The 27,102-nt window shown below is 40.8% G+C and overlaps 1 protein-coding gene across 1 annotated transcript in view; it reads right to left on the bottom strand.

Annotated features, from left to right (window-relative positions):
* The window catches only part of grid1a (glutamate receptor, ionotropic, delta 1a), a gene marked incomplete at its 5' end in the record, with an annotated part of 233,822 nt that overhangs the window by 90,704 nt on the left and 116,016 nt on the right, over positions 1 to 27,102 (bottom strand). Inside the window, one exon of the mRNA XM_084562152.1 lies at positions 10,391 to 10,675. Coding sequence (XP_084418278.1) covers positions 10,391 to 10,675 — 285 coding nt within the window. The remainder of the gene's footprint in view (positions 1 to 10,390; positions 10,676 to 27,102) is intronic.

Below are 27,102 nucleotides of genomic sequence, written 5' to 3'. Positions count from 1 at the left end.
TTCCAGATTAGGTTCCATACAAATCAGCTGTAAGACGTTCCCAGGCGGCTATAACATAGCTCAATAAATTCTCCACATTTTACACACATCCCCCTTTATATTTTGCCTCCCTTTTTATCCTCTCCGTCTCTATATTCATATAGAAAAAGCCAATTAATTGAAGGTCACATATACGTTTGCTCCCTGTGAAATTACCTGCCATGTCTGTTGGCAGTGTTTCAGACCTCATGGCCTAAATGTAGATTTAACTGATGAAATAAAGCAATATAATGAGAGCTGTATGAAAGAGATTGTTGTTACACAGAAGCGCCTTTAGTACTCCTTCTAAAATATGTCACATGCGTCACACTAACCTCCCAAACATCCTCTGTGGCTGTGTTCAGACCCAGCGTGTCTTACGGAGGATCTGAACACAGCCACATGTTTTACATTAGGAATCACCTCGTACTTGGGACCAAAAGCGGCTTAATCAATCTAACACCTAATACCAGTCCAACTCTCTCCACCTCTAACAGAGAGACTGTCACCACAGGGAGGACAGAGACAGATGTAGCTGCTCCACTGTCATTACTAAGCGCAGGTTAACTCAGACATGCCAAGGAGCCAACTGACGTTCGGAGGAAATCGACCACTCTTTAAGATTTCCTATAACCGTGCCTGGGTCGCCTTTTAGGCCCGCCCTTGTTATGATAAAATGACAAGACAATTTTGCAGAAGCTTTTGTTTGCAGATAGCCTTCCCACTGTCTGTTCGCCTTCACCAAATCGATAACTGGCTTCCTGTCAGATACACACGGCTGAGAGTGCTGCGCTAAGAGCACCCTAAACAAAAATTACAAAGGCACACATGTAGCCAACACTAAAAACAGACTAGAGCCTTTCCAGCAGCACAGTGAGGTTGTTTTAATGCACATCAGTGATTTGACCCAACATATTCATATTAAGCAAATATGTTAATTTTAAATGAGGACAAATTATAACTGGTTTTAATCTCAGTGCTCTATTAATTTGCAATGGTTTAGTACGTTTTTATTTGTAAATCAACTTGAAACCTCTATTTATATCATTGCTCAGTCAAAGATGATGCTCCTATATCAGTGCATCTACAAATTAAAATAAAGGTTCATATTCTTTCAAGTGTTATTAGGTTGCAGGTATTTAGTCATAAACCAAATCTTCAAATTAAATATAAATGTCTGGACTAAATGACACTACAACCCACTCAGTAGTTGTTGAGACAGCTTACTCAAAGCCACAGTGTACATTTTAAGGTGGTCTTACAGTCAGGAGATCACCAAACTCATCAGGGATCTTCCTCTAGGAACCATTAATAGCTAATTTCATTAATTCATCTTCTGTAACCGCTTGTCCTGTGAAGGGTCGCGGGCCGGCTAGAGCCTATCTCAGCTGTCATCGGGCGAGAGGCAGGATACACCCTGGACAGGTCTAATAGCTAATTTATTTTTTTGCAAAACTCCACCAATAGTTGTTGAGCTATGGCATTAAAAATAAACAAAAACTTTGACCAACTGGTGGCACTATAAGAAATGTAAAGTGTCGGTAAATGCAGCATATTTAATAAAATCCATCTGCAGTGCGCTAAGAGCGAACCAAACCCCATGGCAATTCAACCAATATTCAACCATAACTATCAACCCGGTGGTGGTGCTCATGTCTGGCTCGTCAAATATGCTGGCAGTGCTTTTGACTGCTTTTTCAGAGTTGAATGCAAAGTGGTTGAGTCACAGTAGCTGTCACATTTAAAAATGATGGCTTTCCAATATCTAACTGAGCAGTGTAAAGTTATGTTGTATTGAGGTCTCATCAGCGGCTCATGGAGCATGTGTTTGCCAGCTAGTCAGGCATGTTGTGTTATAAATCAAAGCATGGCATGACTGACTTATTCAGTTTGCAGCCTGTCTGCTGAACAGTGTCTATTTAAAGACACGTCTGATTTACACAACAAGCAGAGAAGAGAGCGTGAACCTGGGTTGTGTCTGGTCAAACAAAAAAATGGAATACAAAAAGTACAACTGATTCACAGCGGGGACCCAGAGCTCTGAATTTAGTCAAAGTCATTTGTATGCAGCCAAGAAACAAAAGTTGTTGAGATGGAAAGTTTCATTTGATATCTGCACTCTCTGGTCAGTTTGAGAAGAATGCCCACAATGCACAAAAGGCTGCATGGTCCTTGACATTGACTCAAGAGTTTGTGGTCAAGAAGTTTGCTTTTCAGTGGGATAGTTGACCTTTCATGGCCTTGATATACACTGGGTGTATTTTGGCCTTCTCAAATAAAAAGTTGAGGCATTAAACCACTCTTCTGTACTGTCAGAGACCATAGCGCATATCAGAAAAAGTAGCACTGTGAGAAGGAAGTGAACGAGTATTGGCTTTATACACCGATATACACCGATCAAACACAACATCAAAACCACTGACAGGAGAAGTAAATAACATTGATCATCTTGTGACAATACAGTGTTGTGCTGGGAAACTTTTGGACTTGGCATTCATGTGGATGTTACTTAGACATGCACCACCCACCTAGACCAGACCAGACACCCCCACCCCATAGCAATGACACTCCTTGATGGCAGCAGCCATCAGAATCAGAATCAGAATCAGCTTTAATGGCCAAGTATGTACACATACAAGGAATTTGACTCCAGCAACTTTTCTCTCTAGTACAGAACAACTTAAATAAGTGAAATAAAAATAAAATAAAATAAAAATAAAATAAATCTGTACACATAAAATATAGGATAAGAGCAGATATATACACCAAACCAGGGTTCTGTACAGTGAGTTATTGTTTAATGTTCACGTGGATGGTCTCACACTCTGTGACTGCTCAGAGTTCATCAGAGTGACAGCCCGGGGGAAGAAACTGTCCTTGTCACGGGTGGTTTTGGCATACAGTGCTCTGTAACACTGGCCTGGGAGGAGACTACACAATGTTGAAATGCTTTTGTCAGAAGTGGGATTCGAACGCACGCCTCCATGGGAGACTGCGACCTGAACGCAGGGCCTTAGACCGCTCGGCCTTCCTGACAACAGCAGGATGCAGCCTGACACATGCACACACACAAAAACGGTTTAGGAACAACTAAAAAAAACATGGAAGACAGCACAAGGTGTTGATCTGGCCTCCAAATTCAGCTAGATCCCAAACTGATCAAGTATCTGTGGGATGCACTGGAGCGAGCCTGATCCCCAGAGGCCCCTCTCCTCAACCCATAGGACCCAAAGGTCCCCACTAACAACATTCTGTTGCCTGACACCACAGGACACCCTCAGAAGACCCATGTCCACTCTCTGATGAGTCACAACTGCTTTGGAAGCACAATGTTGGTCATAATGTTATGCCTGATCGGACAAAAAAAAAAATGGCACTGATGAGAAAGAAGATCACAACAAAGGAGGAACAGGGGAAGGATGAAAGAACAAAAATAAAAAGCTGAAAGGTTTTTTCTTTTTGCTTAGTAATGGGTTGTTATAAGATTATAATACAATTTTGTTCTCTCCTCTTTGCTTGACGGCACAAAAGACAAACCCACATAAGGATGTTTTGCAGTCGTATCACAATGTCAGCCTGCGTCTTATGGAGCTATAGTAGCATAAGAATAAGGTTATTTCTGTTGCTCGAGAAAGAAATCATTGCTCTCTCACAGCAGAGAATCAAATCAGGTGTTGAAAATGCACAATGACAAATGCAACCAGAAGAGGTGAAGCTTCAGAGGTTGTTTACATAATGTGCTTTTTATGCAACTGATGCATTGGTGGAGGCTGGAATGAATTGGCTCCCTTGACACACTTCATTACACTGAGATATACGTTGCCCCCGGGTCAAGGGAAGCCAGTTGTTTAAGCTGTATTAAAAAAACAAATCTCACCCTGCACAATCCTACTGGTGTCAATCTCGCCATTGCGAAGGAACGCAATAAGAAATATGAGAGATTATAACAGCAATTTCAAGGTAAGTGTAATATAGATACAGGCCATGGACAGTTGTAGAAATGTGAGTTGGTACTTTTTCTTCCTTGAGTGCTATCGGCAAAGCGGTGCCACAGCATTCAAGCCTTATCACACAACATTCAGGATCCATCACACAAAGTGCATGCCTCCTTTAACTTATATATATTTATATATCTGGCCTTGGTATAGCAATTTTATTTCTAATTTACTTTTAAATTAAATGTTTTCAATCTGACTTAATTTTAACATGAGATACAAATATACAATTATAGTATGCGATACACTGAATGCTCTAAGGCTCCCAGGTTAGCTGGGTGTCTTCCCATAGTCACAGCTGATTTGCATATCTGGTTATGTGTGAGGAAAGAAATGTCTTGACACTATGGAAATTATTTTAGAGTCAGAAGGAGTGAATAATTACTGGCTGCAAAGAGATGTTAAAAACGGAAAAGAATAAACAAAGAAAAAAAATAAATAAAAATCAATTTTTTAATGAAGCATGGGCCACGGCTATTACAGCGGAAACTGTGGTTAATTGGGCTGGTCGAGCCGTAGCGTGGATGTGTGAAAAAATAATCATTACGGGGAAAACAACAGCTAATCACATTCTCTAAAATAAGAGTTTTCATCAAGTCTGCCCTTTGTTATTTTGGCTTGAAGAGATGGGAGACTTTCTGTTGTCTTGTTATCAGAAAACTAAGAGAAAAAAATGGAAACTAATGACAAATGACAAAAAAAAATTTGCCCAAACATTTTTTTCTTTCTTTCTTTAAAATCAGCCTACTTCAGAGTGTTTTTTTTTTTTATTAAATCCTCACACTTATATACATACACCCCACTGAGAAACAATGATAATGTGTGACCAGGTACGGGTCTATACTGGAGGATATGACTTGTTTGGGTTGGTGGCGGGTGGGATGATTTGGATGGTGTCTCAGCAGATCTGCACACCACTGGTAAACAAATGAAACAGGGAAAACAATTAAACAGTTGACTCGCAGTGGGCATAAGCTGAAACACGCTGTGCAAGCAAAACAGCCCCCCCCCAAAAAATAAAAATCTCTAATGTGTTCAGCAAGGAACGAGCAAAACTCTTAACTGGCGAATAGAAAGACTCTCGACTGGCTTCAAAGCGTTTGCAAGCTGTGATATCTTCTACACATGCCACACACAACATTGGTTTATTTTTTTGCGTCACTTAACGAAAAATGGAAAGGTTAATGCCCATTTGAACATTTTTAATGTCTATTTGCTGCGGGGGTTGTATTTGCTTCTCTCTTCAAAAAAAAGAAATGAAAAAAAATATTTAATTTAGCCCCATGGTGCTCAAACTCAAACAAGATGTTCTTATCTTTTTTTTTTTTTCTTTTTTTATTGGAACAAATAATGATTCCCATCCCACCAAATGTTATCAAATTATATGGGAGCTCAAGGTTTTTGACTACACCTTATTGTGTTTACAGCAGCACTAATGCTTCAAGCCGCTGACATTTTCAATGTTTCCACTGACTCGTATCTGTCACTTGATGTATTAACCCTCAAATTATGTTTGGGGTCACTTTGACCACATTCAGTGTTTAAGGTCTCTAAATATATGATTGACATCTTTTTTCTTTTTTGACTTCTATTACATATTTAATGACTTCCTAATTTAATGGGGACAGCTGGGTAAACATAGAATTAAAACAATGATATGTTTTCAATGTCCTGTACTCATGTTGTACTCATCTGTGTTCTTTGACCCCAGGCTCTTTTAGCTGTATAAAACACTTAAGAAATATCAACATTATGCGCACATTGGTTATGGTTGTTTTGGATGATACTGAGGCCACTGTAACATGCAATTTTATAATCTTCAAAAAGCTTGAGGGAACCTAGCCTGTCATGCTGTGGTTGGTGGGAAAATATGGTTTCTGGGAAGAGTCTGAGAATGTGTCTGAGACAGAGAATGTTGTTGAGGAGGACCCTGACGATGAGACATCCTCCTCTGATGAGAATTACGCCCTCAGTGTTGATCCTCCTTGTCTCTCGACCACCAGTAAAGACACTGCCTTCCAAAAATGGAAAGATGTTAAGGTCCAGCTCGATACTTGAGCAACAGGCTAGACTTAGTGCTGCTAATGTCATCAAAATGGTTCCAAGTCGCAACAGATATACTGTCAGCCATGTCCAAGACATCAAATCATCCTTTGAGCTCTTCATAATGCCATCAATGAGAAAGGATATGGAAAATAATGGGGTGAGTATATGGGGACAGTTGGACAGACTTGGATGTGACCCACTTGTAAGTCTACATTAGGTAGCTCACTTTGGCAGGAGTGTATAAGTCAACAGGTGGAGATACAGCAAGCCTTTGGGCTGCTGGCACAGACAACGACCCTGAACATAATATATGTTATTATTCTTGATAACAGAAATCATTTTTCAATCCAAATGTTATAGATAACAAGAATATGTACTTAGAAATAATAGAAAACCACTTAAACATGTCTCTTTCCAATTTTAGGTCAACCAGTGAGATTTTATGGTGACCTGCATATTTCTCCATAGTCATGTAACAGCTATTCTGCATGTATAAGGGTAAGAGGAGAGTTAAATGTGAAATGATGTTTATGTCTATGTAGTAAAGAACATAATTAGAACATAGGCACACAACATGTGAAACGCTCCAGCCGTCGACTCAGAAACAAATATTAAAGAAACTGTTACATTGTTGTACATCCTTCCCTCTTCATGCTAAACATAGACAGAGAGACGGCAGACTTTGATAAGATCACACTGAGAACCTGATCTGAGCTCCTGCGCTGCGAGTTAAGTTACATAACCTCATTTCCACTGATGAGCTATGACTGATCTGACAGCATGTGTTCGAAGCAATGTGACGCGCAAATCCCGTCTGAGCTATCAAGACACAGCAATGATGGGAGCTGCAGGAGCAAAGAGCATTCAGAAAGCATTTCGCTCCGGAGTCATAAATGCAGAATATAAGTTGTTGTATTTTGATATTGATTTTAAAAATCCATATCTGCTGGACACCGTCCTCACATCGATAACCATCTGGTAATTGCTAAAGCTCAAGCTGTTCACAGGTAAACACCTTCGTTTTTAACACGCTCTATATTATTTAGAGAAGTAATTAAAGCGACTTGAGAAATCAAACTGTGGTCAAACAAAGTTTTCTGCCGATGAAGAGCGCTGAAGAAAAATTCAGGCCTGAATTTGAATCAACTTAATTTCACCACCTAGTAAATTAGGTGCAATGGATCAAATTTTGTCTAATTAAATGTGGCACGTTTTTTCACGCTTGCTTCTCAGTGTTAAACTAAACTAACTTTGTATTTCACAAGCTTTTAAATCAAATAAGATGCTGAAACTACAGCAACCAAATAAATATATAAAGGCTTATTTTCTAGCATGCAGTAGTTTCTACTGTGGGGACAGTTTGCAGACCACTCCCAGATAACCAGCTAAAGGCCAAGAGATCTACGGTATTTCTTGTACTAAACTACTTGTATACTATATATAGACGATCTGCAGTATTTCAAACCCGACTTTGATCCACCGGGGGCTAGTGCAGAAACATGAGACCTGCTTTGATGTATTGAATAAGTTGTCAGAGTATATCTCTTGGTGAACCCAGAGAAAATCTTTCAACAGTGGCCCAGCACAGATGTAATTTTTTCTAAATCTCTTGAACTCTGTTTCTAAATTTGACTTTGTTATCATCTCGAGGCCATCAATTAAATGTTAACCCTTTGTATCCGTTCTACGAAGAACGTACCAAAACTGAAATGACAGCAGTCAGTAAGACCAAGTGAAAGCACCAGAGTGGGCGTGCAGCACTGCTTGCTGAACCTCAGGACTATTTTGGTATTGACTGAAATATGCCCATTAAACCAACTCTTAACGCTGTCATACAGAAATCTGGCACCCAGAGTCTGATTTGTAATCACATTCTTGGATCCGTTCCTTATTTCAGTAGAAACGTGGCCAATTTTAAACAGTTTTGTTTGGAAAAGGTTCTCGTGTGACAAGCATGAAGGTTTGGGAAATGAGGGCTACTTTGGTTAAAAGTGAAAAAGGGTTATGGAGAAGTATGCTCTTTCTCTTTGCTCTTGAAGTGCACTATCAAAAATGTATCACTTTTGTGGCTCAGGTTTTATACTGGGATAAATAAAGGACTATCTTATCTTACTGACATCCACCACAGTTTAGGAAAGCAAATCCAAGTCAAGTGCAGTTTGGCAAAGTAACCCTTGAATACATTTCTTAATAATACAGCGTAATGTGAGTAAAATTACTGCTGCCGCTGTTTCCTCTACACAAACCCACATATAACATTAACTAGGTGCCAACACACATTACCAGACAGTACTGAGTACTTCATCTGTAGAGAGTTGCGCGGGTCACAGCAGTACTGCTCCGAGGCAGGAACCACGAGTATTATGACTGTTCTGTGATGAGCATCCTAATTACCCGCTACATTCCTTAATTAAATGAGTGTGCAGTTAAACGGTGTAACACAAGCACAAATGTCAGTGTTTCCCAACTTTGCAGAAACAAATGTAGCAGATTTAAAAAAGACTATTTTGCTTGAACAGCATCTAGTTAAACAGAGCATTCAAGTGTTAGACTTATATTGCTGTGCAAACATTTTACTTGACTAGACTTTTCTATTACTGCTTATCCATCGCGCTGCGCCATCAGATAGGATCGATCTCTACAGTTCTGCAACATTATAATTTGCCCAAACAATCAGACAAAGTCAGAAAGAACTATGAGAACAAGCGCGGACAAGGAGTCCTGCAACAGATGGCATGATTGGAAAGTCACTTCTCCAGTCCTTGGTTTTGTGAAGAGCTAGAAGGTAAGACATCCTCAAACCACGAAAAGAAATATCCCCAAGATATCTAGAGCAACCGGCAAAGAACCTTAAAAAGCTGAGAATGAGCTGTAATTTATAAGCCCAAAAACTATTTGTGGCATTTTCGAAAGCATCTTCACTTTAGCTGCTGTGCCTTCTGCCAAGCACATTAGGTTCCCTCTTATAGGCCGCTTGCAATTTAGTTTATTTTTCACTATGTTATTAGAGTTCCGGACAGGATGGGATTCAGTGAATAGACGTGTATTGCACATGGGAGAAAATGCCTGAAAGATTCCCAAGATCTGGATAGATCCATCAATCAGAGCAAAACAGACAGTAAACTAGTGAGACAGACAGACAGAAAGATGATTAGTAAAACAGACACACAGACAGAAAACTAGTGAGACAGACAGACAGACAAATGATTAGTAAAACAGACACACATTGACTGAGCACAGGCAGAGAGATGCAGAGTACAGTTGACAGACAGGCAGCTTCTCGGATAGAAAAGAGACAGAGAGCAAGCAAGTCAGAAAAATCTATAGCAAAACAGATGGTCAGACACACGGTGACAGGAACCTAGCTACTCAGAAAGAATAACGATAGACAGTGAGACAGGTTGCCAGAACAACAGACAGACAGGTGCTCTTCGATAGAGGGATATTCATCGATCCAGCGCAATGCTGATAGTGCACTTTCCACCAAAGTTGCCAATGTCAAAGACAAATCCAAGGGCAGATCTCTGTTAATGCGAGACAACACGTCACATATATACAGTCTATCTACATGGATGCAATGTGGGTGGCTGTATTTCCCTGAGGGCTCGCTTTGCTATATACTACATCAACTACAGGTCAGCTGTTTCCAGTGCTGAAAAAATAAAACGGATTTATACTCCTAGATTGCACCCTTCTAAGTAGTAAAAAGATTAGCCAGTCTCATCTGAGGAATGGCAGTGCAGCAATTTCCTCCCTTCATGTGTCTGCCCTTGTGTTGCCTTGCCAATCACTCCTTGATCCACAGAGCCTTTAACCAAATGTGAGTCAAGGAAGGTCTGGTCCTCAGGGGCGTCATGGTGAGAATAATGAAACAGAAATCCAGAACAGTGGAGAATATGTAAGAAAAAAAAATAAAAATAAAAAATACAGTTGGGACACACCTTCACAGAATGAGTGTGTCACAAATGAGCCAATTAGACCTTGGCTTGTCTCTTCATAGGAATGCTACTCTTGGAGAAAGCAGCGACTGGATCTTGCTTTTACTCACAATTTTGGTTGAAATATTGATTTACTTGTCAGCAGCAAGTGCAGCATGTGTGTGTTTACTATGTGTGCCTCTGAGCGGGAGCGATGATGTTCTTTCATCTCAGTCCCCACTTATTGAACTTGTTAATACAGCTTTACTTCAGTGGCCCCCTGATGTCCCCCGACACCGGAGACGGCTATGGAGCATTTACATTTAAATGAAAGTGCTGAGATCATCCTACAGACAAATGTCATGTTTACGATGCACATTTGGCAATCAGCTGCCCTCATTTGCTCTAACTCACCGTAGTCGCTCTCGTAAAAGATGATGAACTTCTGCCAGTGCAGCTCTGAGACGAGAGTGAGAAGGACCTCACTGATTCGGACAGGTGGACGGGCGGCCAGCGTGTAGCTCTCCCCGTCCGGGCTGGGGTTGAGCTGGCAGGCGGTGCGGGGCGCGCCGTCCCCGTTTCTTTGAATGAAGAGGTGGGGGATGTGCATTGCGTCTGTCAGAGACTGCAGAGCACTTGCTGCTGCACAGCCCGTGGATGTGACCAGGGCGAGGATCCCCTGATTCATCAACTCGCATGCTGGACAGAGAAAAGAACAGACAGGAGAAAACTGAGAGAGAAGAAACGCTATAAAACAAGATTACACATGCTTAGACTAGTTGTTCCAATAGGTAATTCTTTTTTTAAGAAAAACACCCTTTATTAAAGTTTTAAGAACACTGCACGTATTCAAAACAAGTGAACTCAACTGGGTTTAAAAATTCAAGATGCTTCTTTGTGTATCCTACTTAGGATTACGTCTAAGCCTCTGCAGTTGAGAACAGATCACAGAAAAGAGGGGGCTGGCACTGAAGTTGTATTATAATGTGTAGATGAGAGATTCGGTGGGGGGGCCTCCTTTAATCCTTGTCCACAGACAAAAACGAGACAGCTGATTAAAGGGAAAGTGCTCGCTAAAGGTAACAGCCACTTGAAAACAGCAGATGAATCAGAGAGCTGCAGGAGACAGTGTGGGTCTTAGGAAAACAGAACACAAGTGGCGGCTGAGTGGGAGGAATCTGTCACAAATAAAAAATCAGGAATATTTTAACTGGATGCGGAAGGTTAGATGAAAAAAAAAAAAAAAAGATCCCTTGCACGGGTCTCTACTAAATATCACTCCATATAGTCGCTCTCTGGTTTTCGTGGTGAAAATCTGTAAACACGCCAGGATTAAGGCTCCAGATGCATCCTTGTAATGTCTGTGGTGGGTCTTAACATTTTTATTTACATGTGTAATTAAGGCAAAATCTATTTTTGATCCTCTTAGGGCATGTTACTATGTCTGGCGGGCAAAATGCCACATATCTGTCATATCTGTCATCTTTAACATTACAATTAGGTCTGGAACCGACAAGAAAAAGGTTTGTCTGTCCGGTCTAAGAGCTTTTAAAAATGTAATGGCAGGGGGTGGACTTGAGGTTGCAGTGATCTGCCACTACAAGCACTATTATTTACACTTCGAATTCAGAACAGCTGAACAATGGAATTAAAAAAAAATATGACCCATTTAGGCTAAATGACATCAAGGCTAGACAGTAGTAAACACAGTTTTTCTGTCACTGTGAACAGCCATCAGACTCTGTAGTATCTCCCAACCTCCATGGACTGTGTTCAAAAACAGTCTGACTGTCTTAAAACACTTAATGTAAACTGCATCCTGTACAATCTGGACCCTGGCACATACGTACACAATACACATACAGTTGTCTTTTCTGACATTCCTTAAAATTGCACAACTGAGTGTAGATGTGGCACATATATTCATTTGCATATAATAATAACGACACACAACATGCATATGCACATGGTGCATACATACTGTATACAGATTATTTTATTTGCTTACTTACTGTCTCTTTAAATGTCCCATCTTATCTTGTCAATGTACAGTACAACAAATTTAACGCATTGCTTCTGCATAATCATTTCCTTCTACTACCTTCAATACAATATGTGAAATGTAGGTAGGTAAGGTAAAATATATCATAGTTCATCATCTGAGAATGACAGTTAATCTAATATAACACACTGGTTAAAACTAAAATTGTGTTGCATCATGGAATTTTCACAAGACGATCATTTAAAATCCTCTCATATTTCCTAGGGGAAAAACACACATTCATGCCATCTGAGCCTCTAGTCTTGAGCTAACCTTGACCCTTGGATCTGGAGTAAAGAAACCATGAAGCAAAATATATTTGCATCCTCTCTAAGGATACAAGATGCAAACCCACCAAAAAAATACGATCCGATATGAGGAGGTGATAGGAACAAAAATGCAAAACAGTTTAAATGAAGAATATTGAATTTGCATTTATTTCTAAGCTCTATCTCTGTTATGAGCTGCATAATCATCTACTACAGGGACTGTCTAATTTTGCATGTGACACGAGACAGACTACGGCGGCGTTAAAATTCATCTCACTATTTCTCAAACAGCAGGGCTTTTATCATTTCAGCATAAACAGCTGAACATATTGCACAAAACAGTAATTAAATGTTCTTTTGCTGCGTTTCATAATTCGGCCTAATTATATAGTCTGCTTCGGCGTCTGCAAAATTTACCACAAAGCACTGCAGTCTGAGGCCGTGTTACATCCTACGAACCTTTGAGACGGAGCATCATAAGGAGACAGCTCGACATGAGCACATCGTAAACACACGAGTAAGACGCCGCAACATCAAATCCATCATGAAACAAGTAGTGATGGGAAGGACTGAGTCAGTGAACGTCAACTGGCGGCCTGCAGGCCACATCCGGCCTGCCAGAGCTTTCCAGAATATCCGGCCCCCAGAACATTACTGGATTCAAGGATATGTTCCTGTATTTATTCATTTTTAACAACCCTCAACGTAACAGAGAAGAGCACTGTAACTGCAAAGGTGGCACATCAGCAGATAGTTATTAGAAATCTTAACATCCAATTTAAGTAGCATGTGAACAAATAAACATCACTACAGAAGTTACAGAGAAGAAGTTACAGAGAAGAAGTTACATTTCCCCTCCAACAATATCTTTCCAACATCGGGCTGGACAGCTGTCAGGCTTAATGCTCAAGCAGTCTTCCGAGACTGGTTTAGCAGTCTGGTCCTCTCATGCATTTTTGTACAGTTTGTTTTTGAGATAGCAACTTTACAGGTGTATGTTGATCCGAGCATGGTGAGTACATACAGTACATGGCCAATGTCTTCAGTGTGTCATACTTTTGAGGGCAAGCCAAAAAAAATGCAACGTTGCACATGATGGACCGACTGACAGCCTCACAAATATGAAGCCTAAAACGTTGCAATCGACCCCTAGTGGCAATACAGGTAATATGAGTCCGACAACACTGACAAAGGCTCAAAAATAACATAAATTTAGAAGGAAAATTAATATATCAAATAATAATGTATTACTTAGGATCCAGTATTTATTTTATCTTATTTTACGAAAGCATCTGGCCCTCGCAGTGTCTGCCGAGAAGAATTCTGGCCCTTGGGCAAATGTAGTTGATGACGCCTGGACTAAGCGAAGAGAAAGGAGTGTGATTGTGGGGAAACGGCATTAGTGATGAGGCGAGAGGTCTGAGATAGAGGTGCGAGGAGGGGGAGAAAAGGAATGACGCCGTAGGAGGATGGGTATTCTGAGTGGAGTCATACTGGGAAAGTGTTGTGCATTTGTGTGTGTGAATGTATGGCCATTAATGTGACAAATGACGATTTCATCTGCTGACTGCGAGCACAAGACTACATTAAGGCACTGTAAATCACAAGTACTGAGAGTACAGGGGAACTAAATAACATGCTGAGAAGGAGCGGGAAAGAAGGAGTATCAGACGTCACACAGGTAGAAGGACTGGAAGGACTTGTTGGAGTGGAAGTGCAACAATACAAAAAAAAAAATAGTGTCGAACAAGATGGAACATGGTAAAGGGTATGAGAGAAGTGGTAAGATTATTTGTAGCTTTTTGCACAAATGCTCAGGGGAATGCAAGAAAGACAATGTTCTTCTCTGGGGCAGAAAGTCTGTTTGTATGTGTGTGGGTGAGACACAAAGTCAGACATACACAAATTGTGTGCCAACTTGTGCAACAGGGCACTTGGCAAATATTCTGTATGAAAGTGTAGTACTTTGCTCAGTAGGGAGTCAGGTGATTGACAGTATTACAAATCTAGAGCGTGTCTTAACTCTGATATAATGGCATATGCCAGTTGGCAGCAATGAAATATGCATTGGTATGTAAGTCGAAGATGAGGAGAGTTGCAGTTTCCCTTTTAACAAGTTTTCTTAGATGCAACCTTGTCACTATAACCTTTACACTATCAGGCATAACATTAAAACCACCGTCCTAATATTGTCTAGGTCTCCCTTGTGCCTCCAAAACAGTGGTGACTCGTCAGAGAATGGACATGGGCCTTCTGAGGGTGTCCTGTGGTGTCTGGTAACAGAATGTTGTTAGTGGGGGCCTTTAGGTCCTATGGGTTGAGGGGAGGGGCCTCTGTGGATCATCCCACAGATACTTGATCAGTTTGGGATCTAGTGAATTTGGAGGCCAGGTCAACACCTTGTGCTGTTCTTCATGTTTTTTAGTTGTTCCTAAATCGTTTGTGTGTGTGTGTCTGTGTCAGGCTGCATCCTGCTGGGAATGGCTGCTGCCATCAAGGAGTGTCATTGTTATGGGGTGGGGGTGCCTGGTCTGGTCTAGGTGGGTGGTACATGTCTACGTAACATCCACATGAATGCCAGGTTCAAAAGTTTCCCAGCAGAACATTGTATTGTCACAAGATGATCAATGCTATTTACTTCCCCAGTGGTTTTAATATTGTGGCTGATCAGTGTATACCTGGAAGGTGAAAGATACTGCCTGTGCTATTTTTAAAAACTTATTTTGTCACCTCCGAAACAAAAGTCCATCAACAGAAAATAAATCTTAGTTTGAACCTTCTTAAATGTAAAGGGTTATTGCCTTATTGTGTTTTACATAAGCAGGATTTTTTGGGTTTTGAATTGAACAAAACAGAACAGTGGTGATGATGATCTGACATTTTATAGATCTCTGCAGAGGCACGTCCCTTTCTTATTTCTCGCTTTTATGCATTTTTGAAATCTTACATAGATTTCAAAGATCTATGCAAGAAGGGAAAAGGGGAGGAAGAGCCACAAGGAGAGAAAATGAGAAAATGAGATGAGCGATCCTTGCTTTAGAGCTTTCACTTTAAAGCCATGTCAATTAAATATGACAAGCAGCACAGCTGTATCATCTGTCCTGTCTGTTGTTTCGCTATAGCCCAGCGCTGCATTTTGTGATCTCTGTCAGAGGAGCGTAATAGCGTTCACGACAACTTATATATTTAATAAATTCTGTACCTAATGCGGCATAATATGCTGTGCCTCTTTTCTACACTGATGTCAAAAATACTTCCATTATTTTTGCCTCTCTCCTCACTCCTATCTCAAAATGCATTGCGCCATGCAATGAGATTGATTTCCTGGTCCCAGGCTGGAGGATGGAGGAGCGAGGACACAGGTTGGCACAAAGTAGAGAAATGAGGAGAGCCTATGGAGTGGTAATTGTTAGGAATGAAAAATAACAAAAAGCTAAAACCAGTAAACTAAACAGAATCACGCAGAAAAGGCCGAAAGCAGGAAATATTATAAAAACTGCGAAGAGTACGCTGGCGCTATATTGACCCAAACAGGGCCATTTTGAACCCAGTGTGTGATTGATGGCCCTGAGGCAACTTGAGTGCCAGAGGCCACTGGATGAATTTTGGATATTGGAGCAAGGTGAGAACTGCCAGATGAAATTGAAATGAACTTCTTCCTTCCGCGTCAGCCCATCTCTTTTAGGCTTGTTTTGAGCAGTGATACACCTGAACCACAAGGACAGAGCTGTGTTAGGGCTGTTTGTTTGTAGTTTTCACCTTGGCCTTCCCCTTTTTTCACCGCCTCTGTGTGAGCTCAAGCATCCCAGTGATGGAGTGAAACATTTTACTGTCATTTTATCTGAGAGTTTACTCAGATAAAATTTGTTGGTATATATAACAGCTTTTTTCGGCTTGCAAAGGGTGTTACACCAGATGCATTGTTAGGGAATAGAGCCAGTATTAAGTATATTAACAGGAAATTAATGGCAATATTATGGCATAGTAACTGTGACTAATTATGACTGTGGCTAGGACAACCTAATGTTTGTGACTGCGGTACTGCTGCATTCTGATATTTCCAAAATTATCACCACATTTGTGATCTATTTCCCATGCTCCGCCATCTGCTAATGCCTAATCTCTACCTTCAGTTGTGCTAAAAGACCCCTTTCCTTCCGCCACTTTTAGCAGACTGTGGCTAAAGTGCGTCTGCAGCCATTTTGGCTTCATAATGGACGCCTCGGGCCCATTATGCAGCAGACAGCCAACTGACAGGAGGGAAGAGTGCTCTACAGTCATTGGCAAGGATGATAATAGCGGAATAATGACTCTTAAATGCTCCCCCTGAAGTGGACAGAGGCCATCATTCATTTCCTGCTAGCTATCTGACATCTAATGTTAGCATATAATAGCAGCGGCATGCATGCACCTTAAAGGATAAGCTCCCTTTGCCGGGATAATGCATGCAAAGTATCCTAAAATCATGCTGATATTACGGTTGTTTGAACTAATTTGATGAATGTATGGATTGTAAATTGAAAGACAGATGGCTCTATAAGGTAAAGGTGTGCAATAGGGAGCTGCAAACAACAGCTGCTTTCTTTGGAAAGAGAGATTTACTAATCTTCCAAGACCACCGCAGAAAAGCAGTCATTTTCTTCACAGTAATGACACAGTTGATTGATGGATGAAGAATTCAGCAGAGGGCTATGAATTTTTAAACCTTGATCAACAAAAGCACATGGCACTTTCCTCCTCCTCGCCTCACCAGGCCAGTCCAGCGTTCACTTCTGCACAGATGGGGTAGGCAGTTGGAGAGTTTTCATCAAGACACGAGACAGCACAATCTGTTTCCCCATAAAAACCGGATGCCATCAGTATCTTGCCCTCATTTCACCAATGTAATGTGAAGGCATCAAATAAACCACTGCTGTAATATTGCATAAATTCGGTCTGTCTTGGCGACAGCCTAAATAAGACATCACCTCATTTAGTTTGCTCTGACTCAGAGCACAATCATAGGATTCAAAGGAGAGAGTCACTACTGAGATAAACGCTGAAATGTTGTTGACACCACTCTACCCTGCAGTGACACTGGTTGTAACTCAGATCTAATTACTGAGACAGCATGGAATACGTGATTCAGAATGAAATGTTGTCTGTTTTATATTAATCGGGAGACGTTTGAGAGGGATGTGTCAGCTTGCTGTTTTCAGGATGAGAGCAAACTTATCCTGCCGAAATATAAAACGACAACAAATTGTTATACGTCAATGTAATTCAGAACACGAACAAAGAAAAAAAAATAGGTTTGGAGGGAAACAGTGACTGATTCAGCATCTGATTGTAAACCCTCCACAAGGACTTCCACTACAACAGGGATGTGCTGTTCCACTAAATTTATGGTCACATTCCTTCGAGCAAAAACATATAAAAATTGAACTTTACCACCACTGGACACTTATAACATGAAGTGCTGAGAGTGAGATACCCACGGCTAAATTACTCACTGATGGATTTTAAACATTCAGCAGGAAAACTGGCACAAAGTGCACTTTTTATGTCTTAGCTGGTTGAAGATTCATAGGAGCTTTAAAAGATCCATATCAGGCTCAGCTAAGAGGAGACAGGCTGTAGTGTCATTTTCTTATGAATGGGCCTGTCCACTCTGCTTTTGGCAGCTTCCCACGACATAATAGCTCTTCACCACACAGAAGGGAGATATGTGAGAAATCAGTATTGTGTGGCAGCTGGACCAAGGCTTAGTTCAACTTCTAGGAGTACAGCAACACTGGAGCTCCGGTGAAAATGAATCGTGTCTCCGTTGCTCTCCCTCTTTCGCTCAGTCAATCTCGTCTTTCTCTCTTTTGGGAAGATAAACATCCATGGCCCTTTCCCGGTCCTTGCTGTCAGGCTACGATAAGGGTACATATCCCCGTCAATACTATTGATGCAAAGGCTGCCCATGTCATCTGAACTGTGATGGAGTATTTCGCTTCAGTAAATTATACCCTCCAGACAACTGACAGGTAGAATAGCAGAAATGCGCTTAGTACAGTACACTGCTTATTTTCGCGGAGCAGGTACAATAACACCGGGATCTGTTGGGTGCAGCACAGCACAGCAAAACAGCATGGCAATAAACATTGCCTTTGAACGGTTAATGTCTGTGTTGTGTATCAGAGTGAGGAAAACCTCAAACTATAACACAGTTCAACACAACACACTATAATCTGCGGCCTTTGAAAGTAGCTGGATTAATAAACCTCTGACATGGTCTGAACTAACGTTTTACCTTATGAGCTTCAAAGATGTTCCATTTATTTAGGGTCTTTTGCATTATAATGAGATTATAAATGGCTCCCGGTGGCCTCAAGCTAGATTTAGTTTTTCTCTGTCCGATCTTCTCCATTTGTATGGGTCACCTCTGTAGCTGGCTGTAGCCTACACTGTGGCCTGATACGCATCTCCTGAGAAACATAACCACACACTGGGGTGACGCAGACCCGTCTGTTCTTGGTCCACAATGCGTTTCCTCGTCCATGACGAAGCGCACAGAAAGTTCTCCCCCCTTCTGCCTCCTACATACCATTGACTCAGACGTCTTCGCGCTTTTCCGTTTCTGATTTCAGTAAAAGTAACTGTTAGTCAGCATTAATTAGCTCCAGCTCCACTGTGAGCAGCTCAGGTCCAAACACAACACGTCCTAGGCCCGCTGTGTTTTTTTTTTTACAGAGCATAAACCAAGTTAAGGCTAGGGACCTGTGGAACAGTGTGCAAAGAAGATTTGTTTTATATCATCAATTTTCTATATTACTGCACAAAAATATGAGTGCTGATTATTCAGGGGTTTTTGCCAAATTAAAAAAAGCCTCTTCAAGGTCTAACAGTTTCGTGGCCTGCTACCGGATCCGTGAACCAGTGTGACCTATGGCTTAAGGGTTTAAGGTTCTGACCATGTAATTTAAATGTTCCTCTCATCTCACTCAGCCAATATTCTGTTAACTCAGTTATCTAGGAAAACCATTGATGAGAACAATGAGAAATGGTCAATATACCCCTGTCAATGTGTCGATGATGGACGAAAAAGTGATTAAATGCCACTGAGTTTTAATACTGAAGTTCTATTCTCTGATTTCAGAGTTATAATCAACCTTTAAGCTCGAGTGAGATCTAAAAAAAAAAAAACAATGACTCTGGCTGAGATGGCTCCACTAACACTAGCTAAAATAATGCAGTACAACGGTGGCAGTACAAATAGCAAGACACTGTTTTGTTATTGTTATCAGGCATGCCGTTTGTGTACAATAGCGCTGTAGACATTTATAATTATTACCCAACCTTCACCCTGCAAACACTGGCCTTACTACTGTAGCTCACAGCTCTGTGTGAAATCTAATAAAGCAATGTACACAACAGCCAGCTTTGTATTTTGCGAAAACATACAAACTGTGCTGGGGCTTCCCATCATTCTTTTTTGCCTAAAGCTTTATGTTTTTTATGCCTTTAAGTTTTTTGTTGTTTTCACGCTGCTGTGTTAAAGAGAAATAGTGATTTTGTAGAAAATCTAAATGGTTTGTTGATCGACTATTGAGTCCACTTTGTTCCGTGGTGCTTTCATGTCTCCTCTTCTGGCTCTGTATGCTGAATAAGCTTTTGAGATGCGCTTCTTATTATTTGTCACATCAGAGCTGACAAGACAAGATAGCTGGTCTGGCCTGTGAAATTCATGCTCGAGGATATTTTTCGGCAGTTTGTGCCCAAGGGACACGAAAGCAAAAGGGCTGGAGTGTACGTCTATGCAGCCTGGGAGATGAGCTCGGCCTAATACAACTCTCCCCTTATGGAGTCAGTAAACAAGATAAACCAAAACACGATTGCTACAATAGTCAGACACACCCAATGCACAGCTCTCAGAAAGTGCTGATTCACTGACTGCTATTCTGACACTGAAACAGATGCCACCAGACAGTGATGAAAACAACAACACCCAAATGTGATACAACTAGCTGTCGTGTCTTGTGGCATCAGTTTCAACTGCTGAACAAGTGGCTTTAGCCTCTTCCCCGAAGCACCGAGCAGACATGTGTGGGGAATAGCAGCCTGTAAAATGTCATTATTTTACTTCTAACCTTATACTGATGTCTGTTTGAACAAAAAGACAAATGTCCTTCTGCAACCGCATTTATATTAAGCCATTAGAAATAGCCCCATCAGTCTGTGTTTGCTTGTGCTTTCAACTGTCACTTTTTCTCTCATCAACTTAGCACAGCCGCTGTTCCTTCCAGGCCTAATGTGGTCAGTCTAATGTGAATAACACAGTCCTGTGTGTGTGTGTGTGTTTTTTTTCTCTTTCTGTTTTTTTGCTTGTTGATTAGCCTTCCTACAATTAACATGCAGCCGTGCCTGTCGGGACAAGGTGCTCCACTGGCAGTAGTGTGCTGAGTGCTGGAACAGGTGAACAGGGAGCCCGGTATTTCCGTGGCAAACATGTGTTTGGGTTTTGGGATGATTGATTTGGATGGTGTTATTGAGGAAGATTGGCTAGCATTTTCAGAGGATAATCATGACTCACCACTGGGACAGGGACATACTGGGTGGAATTAGGAAACTACTCACGCTCTCTCTTTGTAATGTGTCATTTGCTTTGATATCATCTCTTTCTTTGTCTCTCTTGTGCCTGGAGTTTTCCAGTCTCTCCTCGTCCACATATCTCCCTCCATCTTTTCTTTCTCATCTTGTCCCTTAGTGTTTGCCTCTCTTGTGCTGTTAATGTCACTCGACATGTCTCTTATCACAACCTGCCCTTGTCTTTCTCAGCCCATCTGCATCTCAAGCAATTCCTCAAACATGCTAGATAAATAATGAATTACCACGAGTCAATGCAGGAATGCCCTCTTCCTTTGTACTGCACTTGCAGATATGAACACAAGATCTAAGGATTAAATAATGCAGCTTTAAAAATATTTCATTAGCTCTTTTTTCTTCCTCAGGGAGATCTAGCTTTAACAAGAATAGCCAAATATCTGTTAGCTCTTTAGGCGCTGATAATAATACCAAGTTGCATTGAATACGATCAAAGACAGGCGTCTTCCACAAAAACCCGAGCCAAATGGAAACCGTTTGAATTAGAACCTATTCTGTTTTATTCTTTATTTTCCCTGACATGTGGTTTTTGTGATAACAGCGCAAAGAGGCAATTGAGGCCTCCAGAGTAAAATCTTTAAGTGCCTGAGTGATTTATATTTGTCCCCAGAAACCTCGCAGATACAAGTTTTTAAATTCAGAGTTTACTTTAGAAATTGACACAATCTGTCAATTTGCAGCTAATGTTTCGGTAGCAATAGAGCACTGGTAGCAGCAGCTGCTACACTGTGGCTTAGAACATCTGTGGGTAGACATGAATTGTTTTTTTTTTTTTTTTTTTTTTTTTTTTTTTGAAAAGTGGTTTGAGATGTATTCTCACCATATGGCTGGAAAAAGTGTCAATGCATCTGTGTCGCCAATATGCGTACATAATCTTAACTGCTCACACAGTGTATCATAAAGACAACTTTAATTTTAGAATATCCTCGAGTCTCACAGAAGCCAGGCTGATTATATCATATGCAGTATAGTAGTGACATAGCCCCACTGCAAACACATCAATATACACCATTTTTTTTGTTAACAAAAGCACCTCTTTCATTGCCAATTTCAGATTTAGTCCCATCTGCCCAAACTATCTGAAAGACATCGGTGTTAAGGAAGGGATCCGGAGTAATTCCCGTGGCCATCAATCAGTGAAAAACACAATACTTTGCTTACAGTGGCCTACTCGCTTCCTCAGTGGGGCCTTTAGCTTGTCCATCACATTCTTCAGTTTTCTCACGTTGCCCATGGCGATAGAACAGAGTGATAAACTTATATCTTCTTTTCTCCATCTGTCTCTGTTGTCTGCACCTATCTCTTATTTCATGTCAGTTCATTCTTCCTCTGCATCCTCTGTGTGTCCTCTGATTCCTGAGGAGATGTCCACTGTAGTTGTTCTCAGTCTCAGTGCTGCCCAGCTACTGCATGAACAGCTAGTACCTGATACTAACAATACAAGCGTGGAGTTTCTGAGCTACAGCAGAGCCACTGAACAAAAGTGAGAGTAATATGGCTGGAAAAACAAACAAACAAACAAAAAACAGCACAAGCACTTAAGAAGCGCGTGGTTAATAGTTAGTTAGCTTACTAAACAGTTATAACTAAAGTACAAGGCGTTTTAATTGATCTGCTTCAGGTGTTCAGGTATGGTTTGGTGACTGGGATGGTTTCCATGCAGCCAACAGTTTGAGATATGTGATCTGGCCATTTTATTCAACCTTTATCTGAATCTTGAGAAATCACTGAGGGCAGGCCCTCATTTTCATTGATGTGCATTAGACAATCACTTGAAAGAGTCAAATGATGATTACTGGAGCAGTTTAACTAGGAGGTGATATGTGACAGCCAGCTGCCATTCAGGGCTTTGTAAATAAATAAACAGAAATCAGCGTGTGTCCTGTCTCACTGAGGTACCCATCCAACCTGTTCATTCAAAATGCAATGGTGAGAAGAATAACTTTTGCTGGTAATAAATCTTAGTCTGAAGAGATAAACTGAATTTAAGGGTTGAAGAGTGGAGCCAGAGGCGTCTCTAAAGATAGCAGCCCCATGCCCTAAGGGAGACAAGAAGACAGCCTCAATTATCTACTTGCTACTAACTGGAGCAAAATTAGCTCAATATCTGCACAAATACACATTCCTTCTGTCATTCCTTGCACACCACTGTGATTCAAACACATATCAAGATATTTATACTCCAAGATATGCGGCCAAGTGTAAATTAAAGTGTATTAAATCTATATGTGTGACCATATAATATATATTACACTGAACACACCGCACCATATAGTTCTACAAACATACAATGTATTTCAAAAGGAAACAGGAACATATGCTGAGACAGATAAGGAAAACTCTAGACTTTAGAATTTACTTTGAAATGTGTTTGCACCTCTGCAACTCTCTGCACGTCAGTCATCAGAATAAAAGCATTAGTAGGTGTTACCCTTCACATTTTGATAAAGTAAAATTATCAAAGTGAATAATTCTCACATCAAAGCTGCGCAGCCCTGATTGAAGACACTGTTTTCCTCATTTACATACAATTTTTATGAATAAATATGACAAAATGTAGGCTTTAAGATTTAGCCTCACTGCAGATGAGCAGTCTCAGCAGCTTAGAAGCAACGAGTGCCACCCCCTACTCCGGTGACATTATACCCTCTATTTAAATAGCTTACATGTGGCTAGTGTTGGTAGTTCAAAGCCCCGACAGTATGTTAGCCTAGCAGCTCCACTGAAGCTCATGTTGGCACACATGATCACAGCCACCTGTTCCCACAGCTTGAACAAAGCTGGACATGTGTTCATATGGAAGCCTGATGCCAGATATGTGTTCACCTACTTTACAAAGTAACTCATTGAAATCCGCTTTTGCCCTTACTGTAACTGAGACCTGACTCATAGTAAGCCGCAGCCTTCATCCTGAGCGATAAATCAGCCTGTTGGGCTTATGTTGCTGATTCATCCTCCTGGGTTGAGCAATACACTGATGAAATGTCAAACGCTTAAAAAAAAAAAAAAAAACAAGACCTGTGTAATGCAGCGCCTTGTATGACCTCCCCACCCTGCCTCACACGATCCCATGCTAAAAATACATGAACATGTGTTATCACATTTGAATACAAATACAGTAAATCAGCTGTCGGGTTTGAAATCATGCAGCCTGCCATCATGGCCACCTGAGTGTGATTAAGTGTCAGTCTTTACAATCTGAATATGTTCAAATGATCATTATTTTGTTTCTTTTTAGCGAGGCTACAGCTAAGTCACCGTATTATACACATTGATTTAATTGCCATCGACACTGGTAAAGTCTTTATAGGAGGGTAATGATGATGACCAACAAAAAGGAGGCACATAGAAAGGGAGTCTAGGCATTTATTAATGCAGACCATGCAGTGTTTGTCTCCTTATAGGAATGATCCTCTGTATTCACTTCCTGTTGTCAGAGGAGATTTTAATTTGTAGTGCCACAGTCTACCTGGTGGTTATTATCTGACATTTACAGGCACTGCTTGCACAATAAATAAATGATTATTTTAATTTGATCAACAGTCAGCAGCATATCAATCTTCCATTTGCTACTCAGCACTGTAATAAGGAATCGCAGAAATTTCAAACATTAGATTCTACTTTAAGCATAAATCTGTAACAATAAAGCACAGAGGCACACACCGATGAGGCATACCATTATGACCACCTTCCTAATATTGTGTAGGTCTCCCTTGTTGCCTCCAAAACTGTTGTGACTCATCAGAGAATGGACATGGGCCTTCTGAGGGTGTCCTGTGGTGTCTGGTAACAGAATGTTGTTAGTGGGGGTCTTTGGGTCCTATGGGTTGAGGGGAGGGGCCTCTGTGGATCATCCCACGGATACTTGATCAGTTTGGGATCTAGGGAATTTTCATGTTTTTTTAGTTGTTCCTAAACTGTTTTTGTGTGTGTGTCTGTGTCAGGCTGCATCTTGCTGGGGATGGCTGCTGCCGTGCCATTGCTATGGAGTCTGGTCTGGTCTAGGTGGGTGGTACATGTCTAAGTAACATCCACACAAATGCCAGGTCCAACAGTTTCCCAGCAGAACACTGAATTGTCACACGATGGTCAATGTTATTCCCTTCTCCTGTCAGTGGTCATAATGTTGTGGCTGATCGGTGTATATAGCCTATTAATGAGAACATTATGTTTTAACGTACCTTTCTTCTCTTTACTTCTGTTTTGCATGTACTAACTTGCCCAGCTAAATAATGACCCTATACTTCTGGGAACCACAATCAAGATGACTGAGCTGAAAACTTGATTGAAAACCGATTCAGATTAATTCAGAACAATTCTCCGAAAAGCGACAGTTATTTATTTTTTTATTTTTTTATTCTGAAGCGAAAGTGACTTTTCCCTTGATATCTGCCTCCTTCTTAACGTTCGCCCTGTCCTGTTGAAAAACAAATTAGCTCATTATCCTTGAAAGGCTGGGCACACAGGAGCTGCATGCGTGACGAGCCAAGCCTTTGGTTGTGCCAAGCTGAAAATGTCAACATACTACCTTGAGAGTACGCATTAAACTCAGCCGGTAATGGCTGTCACAAGACAGATCCCCATTATCAAGTCCATTAAGGCGCCACACTCCTTCCCGGTGAGAAAAAAAAAGAAAAAAAAAAAGACACCCAACAAGCAGCAGGGATTTTAAAGTTCAGAATGAGCATCTGTAGATAAATGCCAAGGTGACACACTGTGGATCATGCTGCCTACAACACACATTCCTGAGTTCATTAAATATCAACTAGAGGAGACACGTATACCAAAAATATTATTTTAGAAATGTTTGTTATTATGTGTATCTGTAAGAGTGTGTAAGCATAGTCTGCCATGTAATTTGAATGGAAATTTAAGATACAGTAAGCTAGCATTTTATTTTTAATTTTTAATCACGTGTACACAATGTTCACAATGTAAAGTGTTACTCTCTAACCCATTTCACTTGTACTGTATTTTTTTATCTTTATTCTGTACTGTGGCCTGAACCTATAAAACAAACAAACTTAATAGTAAATCTGCACTTAAACAGACGTATGAAGTATGCTTGATTCCATAATGAAAAATGTGTCAGAGCCAAACTTTTACACAGAGGCTGAATAGTTACCTTTAGATAAAGCATAAGCAACCATTTGTTTAATTCCAAGAGTTCCTATTGTCTCGTAACCTAAATAGCAAACCCCTAATTATTTTTTGAATTAGGATCCAATTTCCTAATCGTTAGGCTCTTTTTGTTTTGTTCTGTTGTGTTCTGCACTCCAGTTTTTATTAATTTTCTCTTCTGGGAAATGAGCGGTGCGGAGAGAAACAACAAAATGCGGAAAAGAGGTCCCTCATGCATGAAATGAAAGAGCGCTTTGCCCTCCTGTAAGGGGCTGACATTGACGTATTCTCTAAAGGTAAAAGCTTGCATTCACTCCACTCCCTTAATGCGTTTCACCACTCCGGGTAAAGAGGGCTTCCAAAACATAGCCCCTCTATGTTTGTCCTCTTCAACTTTACATGAGTGTGCACGCTGTCGGTCTATAACATGTGGGTGCTCCCTGGCAACCACTTGACAACAGTTTCCCTGGTAACAGACCCATTCAATATATTACTTTTGTGCTTGTATCTTTGTGTGTGTGTGCTGTTTAACTGTTCATTAACTGTTGGTAAGATGCAGTGTGCCATAACAGAAGTCCAATATCGACACGGAGGTGTTAGTCGTAGTTTTTCAATAACGCCAAGCTGTAAGGGAATGCTGCGCTCGTGATGTTCTAAAATAAACATTTTAAAGGAGAACTACTGTTTTTTACAACCTGGACCTTATTTCTGGCATAAAATACGATCGTTTACTCACCCATATAACTTTGGTGTTATTTGGTGTCATTCGTCGGGTATTTAGATCCTCGTATATCCATACAGTGGGAGTGACAGGGGCACCGCAACATAGCCTCTAAATAACGCATTATCTGCCACGAAACTTGTTCATTTCACTAATATTTTGTTATGATACACTAGTGCTATTCCCCGTTGAGTCCGGAGTTACCTGTTATCATCATCCGGGGTCTGTAGATTGACCTGGATGATGTCATCTCTGAGTGCTGTGGCTGATAATGCGTTATTTAGAGGCTGTGTTGTGGTGCCCCAGTCACTCCCACTATATGGATATACGCGGATGTAAATATCTG

Source organism: Chelon labrosus, assembly GCF_963514085.1.
Source record: "Chelon labrosus genome assembly, chromosome: 15".
Classification (NCBI taxonomy): Eukaryota; Metazoa; Chordata; class Actinopteri; order Mugiliformes; family Mugilidae; genus Chelon; species Chelon labrosus.
This window is presented reverse-complemented; position numbering and strand designations above follow the sequence as displayed.